Below are 7,423 nucleotides of genomic sequence, written 5' to 3' on the forward strand. Positions count from 1 at the left end.
CATCAGATGTTTCACTACACATCCTGAGTTTAACTTAATTCCTGTTTCAGAGTGTCTGTGTATTTTATATTGCAGGATCCAAGCAGCATGCTTATGCTTCCACACAGATTACATATTTGCACATTTTCCAAAGCATGTTTATATGCAATACATTTTATATTTTCCACAAGCAGCATATTTATATTTTAGGCAGGTTATATGTTTTAGCGCATTTCTTATGATCTTTTAAAACATGATTATATATGTTGCATACTTCTATAAAATATGAACACATGAATACATTTCATCCACAAAACATAACAATATGTTTATTTCTTTGCCAGAAATACGAGTGTCAAACATAAAACTGTTGCGTATGCATCCATTTCTGTCCTAAAGTCAGTCTGCATTTTGACTGACTTTATTTGGTGTTTAACTAATTCACACATTCACAATTCAAAGGCAAATATGTTTTGGATTTATGATATTGTATGTTTTCTTTGACATTGGTGTTAGATTTTTTGCCAAAAACCTGCTCACAACAGCAGTGCAACATAATCCATACCAAGTTGTCATGTGTATTTCAACATCATTGTGAACCTAGCCTTTATACATTTCTCCCTCGGTTGTCTATTCTGCTCCATCTAACATCTGCGTCTGTGTGTTTCAGCTGCCTTTCTGGGAGACATTGCTCTGGATGAGGAGGATCTGCGGTCATTCAAAGTGGACAGAATAGTAGATTTGGCCCAGAGAACCGTCTACACTTTTAATCGCACAAGTGCAGGTAACAACATCACAATTCCCGCCTTGACAACTAACAGCTTAAAGTCATTGATTAAAAAATCTCTATACAAAAAACTAAGCTAAAGCAACACCAGGAACACCATGACTGCATCTTGTTTAACATTTAAAAGTAATGACATACCTGGATGTTAACACGTCACGAACATCAGATACTTAACTCAACAATATTAAGCTTTTATCTCATGAGCTCCTGTTCTATGCACACAGCCATCATTTTGCTACACTTGTAGCTCCATGTTCAACAGTAATTGCTAGGATTTATCAGGCTAAACTTTGTTGTTAAATCTAAAAGCAGTATTTAAACAGCAGCTGTGAGTCACTAGGCTTCGCAATCACGTAAAATACAGGTGAGCATGAACTGGCAAGTGTGTGCATGTTGTAGTCGGAGACTCCATGGTACGTTTTGGTAATGTGCTTCTAGCGGATGATTATGTGGAGGAAACAATGTTTTGTGAAGAATGTATAATAACTTTAAGCCTTAAAAAGGATTAACTTAATAGGTAAAAGGACCTAGGATCTTCTGAAACTCAGTTGTAAAAGCTGCTTTAAGTCAGCCATGAATCATTTTTTATTTTGTGTTTTCTTCTTTTTACGTACTGTGACATAAAGCTCAGTATTGTCTGTGTATAAACATGTACATACAAAAGCAAACAGGCCAAGATCTGAGCCCTGTGGAACTGCCACAAGGATGCACAGGGATGCCTGACGAGAGGTTTATATCCAAGACACAGAGAATGTTTAACACTTTTTATAATGGAGTCCCGTCATGGTTTTTCCATATTCCTGTCTGTTCAGTAAAATGATTCACAGTTTCAGAGGCAGAGCTAAAGTCCAGAGGGATTAAAACTGAACAGTTCCCAGTATCAGCTGTTAAGCAATAGGTCATAGGCTATTTTGATAAGAGCAGATACAGTATAGTGTCGTGAGGATTGAAATCAGACTGAAGTTCTTTCAAAAAATAAAAATAAAAAATATCAGCTCTTTAAAGGATTTAAAGTTTAATATAGTCTTTTCTTTAAAGACTCTCATTAAAAAGTGTGGACACTGATAGTGGACAGAGAGCTATTTACTAAAGAAAAATCTTAAAACCTCTGGCAGGCATACTGTCAGAAGGACATGATGAAGGATTCTTATTGTTCATCAAGTCCTTTGCTGCTTGAAAGAGGAGGCTGGTGGTTCGCTGTGAGGAGGATTTATGGCAGAAACAAAAGCATATTTACGATTTGTAGTGATCAAGTTAGAGAATTATGTCCTAGGTTCTTACAGCTTTTATTTCTTAGGAAAATGAATCATGAATCCCATATTTAAGTGCTCTTATTTTGTTCCAATCTAAAACCTGTCCTAACACTTGTTGAATCTGTGACCTTATGTTCATGTGCCATTAACTTAGTCCTCCCACATCCACCAAAGGACATTTGGTTCAATAAAGAACATGACCACAAAGCAAATCAATAATTGTTTAAAACTTAAAATCTGTCTTTGTGTTTCTGTACAATACAACTTGTACATGTTTTCATATTTTGAATTGAGTTTTTTTTTCAACAATTTTGTGTCTCTCCAGCACCTTTTATCTTAGCTCACTGAGCAGAGTGGGCTGCTCTGTTATCACAGACATTTCCTCAGCACATGTACAAGTGTAGGTGCTAATTGATCTGCAGGTGGCTGCAATTTACTCTAGCAAGCTGAGTGAAAAACTTTCTCCCAGCAAGCCATGTTATTCAAAATTAAATGAGACGAGATGAAGGCTTATGAAGTGTTGCTGGCGTAGGGTTTGCAAAATGGAAGAAAACCCTAATCAGTGTTTTGTTCTTTGCTGTTTAAAATAAGCAACAAGTTAGGATATATTTTTGAAAATTCTTCATTTTAAGCCCTCTTTTTCAAAAATATGAAGTGGTAGGTTTTAGTGTAAAACAGGAAACCTGCAACATTTTGTGACAACTGAGAACATGTAGAAAGTGTAAACGCATACATATGTGCGTTTATTTCTATTCCCGTATGGTTATGGTTATAATTGTTTTATTTTTACATCAATATTACAGTATGATTGCAGTCTAATAAGTATTGACAAGTGCATAATATGACATTTAACTATAATTATGTAATAATTATATCACTTACTTTATGCAGAATCTGTGGGATGATTAATTGCAAATGTCCGAGAGGAAGTGACAATTTTTCAAAAAAAAATTCCCGGTAGACTAATTAAATTACTAATTAAAAGAAAACACACAGTTTCAACAACTTTAATCTTTATTTAGAGTCCGGTGCTAAATGATCCACGGCCCAATACCAGTCTGGGGCCTAGTGGAAGGGAGAATCTTAAATTACCGTATAAGTTTATTTCAGGGTATTTTGATTTTGTATATTTAGGAGTCTATGCAAATCAAATCTTACTTAGAAGTAAATTCACTGTAACTGTTCAAAAACACAAACCAGACCGAGTTTGTTTATTGTGTATGTCATAGAATTATCATGTATTTCAATCTGCCCCTTCACTTTTTAAATTTAATGATTGCAAATTCCACCTTTTTAAAGCAATATTCATTACATTTAGCTGTAAATAAAAGGTATTACACCACTGTTATGCCCCTTCTTTGACCACACACCAGCAACAACAATATATATATATATTGTATATATTGTACGACCTTTAACTGACTTTTGACAGTTCAGAAGTTTATTTGAAATTGTTTGACATTTTATAAGTTCAAACCAGATGCAGTCTCCTCTTAACTTGCTTCACTGTTTGTTCTGCAGCATAATGTAGGGTTGCTGTGGTACGTGTCTTCCCATGCATGTGTACGATTCTCATTATAATCAAAAGGTTTAGGTGGAAGCTTAGTCTCCATGGTTACTCTTGAACTTAGGATTTAATAAAAAGTCCTTTGTGCAGAAATAATAATTAACACACTGTTCTAACCTGTTGTTTTTGTTTTATGTTACAGGATCAGCCAATCGGAGAGGCTCAAACAGACAAGAGACAAGTCGTAAGAAAAGAGCTGCTACCTCCAGACCCGAGCGTGTTTGGCCTGAAGGTGTTATTCCCTATGTCATCAGTGGTAACTTCAGTGGTAAGTGACATAGAGCCTCCTCCTAAGGTAAAGATGATAAAAAACCATAATGTGTTTTTAATTTTTTTTTTTAAGGCCCCATTTTTATACAGAAATGATGCACCTTTTAGTGTTACATTTGACCTAAAGAGAAGTTGAGAAGATTAAAGTTAAAATGATTTGTAGTAAATTTACATGTCAACCAGTGCTGCAATTACTGCCAAACAAAAACGCAGCTTTTCATCAGTTGATGCTCAAAGTTCTCCAACCTGAAACAAACTAGCTAAAAAAAGTACCTTTGAGTGTGTTTGTAAAACTTTTTTCTCCATTTCTGTGTGCTGCACACACACCAAAAAGAATTTGTATTTTATGAGTCTATTATGAGAAGCGATAAAAATACCTCTGGTGTAAAAGCCTAAAATTGAAAAACCTTTAAAACACGTTCTTCGTCTTGGGTGGTTATTGATTATTTCGTGCCGTTTTCTTTCAATAGGTTTTTTTTTTTTTTTTTTTTGAATTGATGAATGTGTTTCTGTTTTAGCTCCACTGAGCTCACTCTGTCTGTTCATTATTTTTTCAGGCAGCCAGCGGGCGATATTCCGCCAGGCCATGCGTCACTGGGAGAAACACACCTGTGTGACCTTTATAGCGAGGACGCAGGAGGAGAGCTATATTGTCTTCACCTACAGACCATGTGGGTGAGTCAGTGGGGTTTTCAGCTCCTGCTAGCAGTAACAGAACAATGGTCACCCTCTGTTGTTTTGTTGCTACCTAATTATGTAGCACCTTGGTGGGTCTCCTCTGCTGCTTCCCTGCAGCCTTTCTTTATTGTCCTTCCTCCTGTTTCTAAGTCTGTGTGAGCTGTTATTTCAACCCCCTGCCAGTCCAGTAAAAGACAGATATTCAGTGGTCAGTGTTTCAGTGTTTCCTTTGCCTTATCCTCCCACTGCATCACTCACTGACCTGTCATACACTAGGAGTACACCCAGGGACAGACCTCCATAACATCTGTGTCCTCCAGTTGTCTGCACTTCTCTGAAGTTATTCTCAGTGTCCATTCAGCAACTCTTTTAAACAAGAGAAAACATTTGCCACATTTGGACTCTTTTTTTTTAAATTAATGCCCTGCCATAGGGAATAGAAACCAGTGCAACCTAATTAATTTAAAGAGATTGAAGAAAAGGAGGCCAGAAATGCTGGAAGAAGCATCTCACAGATGGAAAACGCTCAAGACTTCCCATGTTTAAACCTCTCCAGGATTTAGCCCACAAAACTGGAAGCATTATGTCAGTACACACAATGTATCTCTCCCGCTGATGTGTGTCATTTAAGATAAACAGCTCATACAGAAAGTGGATGCGGCTCATGAAAGTCTTTCCAGCCGTTGGCCCGTCAGCCACTTTTAGCCTGGTAGCTGGCCTACCATCCCCAGAGCAACAGGGATGACATTATCCACGCGGGCGGCAGCGGTTAGCAGTGGGAACACTCCACTCTGCTGCATATTCAGCAGCCTCCCGTCTCTGCTGTGCAAAGTTCAAGGCGTGTCTCAGGAGAGAGCCTGGCCTGACCGGCAGTAATTAGAGAGCGGCCGTCTGGCCCACAGGGCCAAGGTGTTTGTGTGTGTGTGTGTGTGTTTGTTTGCTTGTTTGTTTGTCACACTAAGGTACAGCACTGCAGTCAGTTTCCAACGTCACTTGCAGCATTTGCGTTGGCAGATGGATGAAGTAATACTACTGATGTTGATGTGTGCGAAGGGTCAATACAAGCAAAATCACCTCCAGGAAACAAATGATGAAATTATGTCATAAACACACTGTAAAAAAAATGTATCAGACACTGTAGAGCCACTAACACAGTCCCAGTCCCTCCTACCATGGAAACCTGTTTCAGCTCGCTCCTTTTTATTAATGTATGTAAAACACTAAATCAAGTCGTTATGTGTTGCCTTGACTTATACACTGCCTCTCTCTGTTTGTGCGTCTGGCTGCTGATTCATAGGTGCTGTTCTTACGTGGGTCGCCGCGGAGGGGGCCCCCAGGCCATATCCATTGGGAAAAACTGTGACAAGTTTGGCATTGTGGTGCATGAGCTGGGTCACGTGATTGGTTTCTGGCATGAGCACACACGGCCGGACCGAGACGAACACGTCAGCATCATCAGGGACAACATTCAGCCAGGTAGGAGCAATGGAGGGCACGGTGCAATCTGCCAGCAATAATGCTGTGAAGACACAACAGATGATGAACTATTAATAAAATGAATGCTATGTGGAACATCTCATAGATTGTCAATTGATGGAAGTCTGTATCTGTATTTTGATTTTTGATGCCACCCAGAAATTATATTTTGGTTGCAGTACCAGAGCTGGCCAATAGTGTCTTGCTTCAAAAATATGAGCCATAACCACCTTTTTATGGAACGCTTTATTAGATTTCTTTCCCCAGATAATTATGTTTTCAACATGGCTGCCTCTGCACAAAGGCCAGGGTCCTGGTGTAAAAATGTTATTCACTTAATGTAATAGTTAATGTAATAGTATGAATTTATGCCAAAAAATACAACACACACGTTAAATGTTGTACTGTTTAAAAATCAGTTCTTGATTAGTTGATTTCTAGGATACAGTAAGTGATTAAACTGACCTTTATGAAATGGAACATCTTCAGTAAAGGTTTTTTCCCACTTCATGATTGATAACAACTGTATTTACCTTTTCCATACATTTATGCTTAACATTCACTCTTTCAAACTTAACATTATGTTTCAACTTTTCCTTTTCCACCTAATTCAGGACAGGAATATAACTTTTTGAAGATGGAACCTGGGGAGGTGGATTCTCTGGGAGAGGTCTATGACTTTGACAGTATCATGCACTATGCCAGGAATACATTCTCCAGGTAGGAGCCAAACTGAGATCCACCCCAGACATAAAACCTGGCCTTAGATTAAGGTCAAGCAGTTTCCTCATTCTGCTGTAAACTTTTAACCCATCTTCTCCTTTTCCATCACCAGTATTTTATGACTGAAACGCACCACGTGTCTTTGGGCTGCTGCTAAGTCATGTGGTTATATTCCTTTAAACTGGGGAGAACACCCCCACAATCCCCGTCTTAGATTTTCCTGGACTTTTCTTTATGTTTTGACATTTACCTTCCTCTTGTGTTAGGGTCGGCACCGACCCATTTTGAATTTTAAATGCATAAAAGAATCACTTTCAATTTCTTTATTGCATCAAGGCTTTTTGACTTTGTCAAGAACCTCTATTTCAACAAAATCATATATATTTTCACTAAATTATAAAGTGCTCTGGTGGAAATTATGACCTTTGTGTTGTTAGGGTCAGTTTCGACCCAGTTATAATAATACGATTATAGAGCAATAATTAGAGCCAAAACTAAAATCATAAGTGCACTGTCAGCTGACACACTGACAGCCAGCTCCTCTCCTAATCATGTGAGCTTTAGGGGATTCTCATTTTGTTTGGTTTTCCAGTATACCTGCACAAAACCAAAACAAACAAAGATGGGCATGTCCAGAGATGTAAAGTGAATTCACACATTTGAGTGGCCATTTGACTTGCAGAGTGCACA

General features: G+C 38.2%; 2 protein-coding genes across 4 annotated transcripts in view; one reads left to right on the forward strand and one right to left on the reverse strand.

Moving 5' to 3' along the window:
- LOC103397188 (glutamine--fructose-6-phosphate aminotransferase [isomerizing] 1-like) overlaps positions 1 to 7,423 on the reverse strand; it is a 561,006-nt gene that overhangs the window by 346,891 nt on the left and 206,692 nt on the right. The gene's annotated exons all lie outside the window — the stretch shown is intronic.
- LOC103397185 (bone morphogenetic protein 1-like) overlaps positions 1 to 7,423 on the forward strand; it is a 53,484-nt gene that overhangs the window by 18,048 nt on the left and 28,013 nt on the right. Inside the window, exons 2-6 of the mRNA XM_017042717.2 lie at positions 650 to 763; positions 3,729 to 3,854; positions 4,414 to 4,531; positions 5,832 to 6,010; positions 6,625 to 6,730. Coding sequence (XP_016898206.1) covers positions 650 to 763; positions 3,729 to 3,854; positions 4,414 to 4,531; positions 5,832 to 6,010; positions 6,625 to 6,730 — 643 coding nt within the window. The remainder of the gene's footprint in view (positions 1 to 649; positions 764 to 3,728; positions 3,855 to 4,413; positions 4,532 to 5,831; positions 6,011 to 6,624; positions 6,731 to 7,423) is intronic.

The sequence above is a fragment of the Cynoglossus semilaevis genome, chromosome W (genome assembly GCF_000523025.1).
Source record: "Cynoglossus semilaevis isolate Cse_v1.0 chromosome W, Cse_v1.0, whole genome shotgun sequence".
In the NCBI taxonomy this organism is placed as follows: Eukaryota; Metazoa; Chordata; class Actinopteri; order Pleuronectiformes; family Cynoglossidae; genus Cynoglossus; species Cynoglossus semilaevis.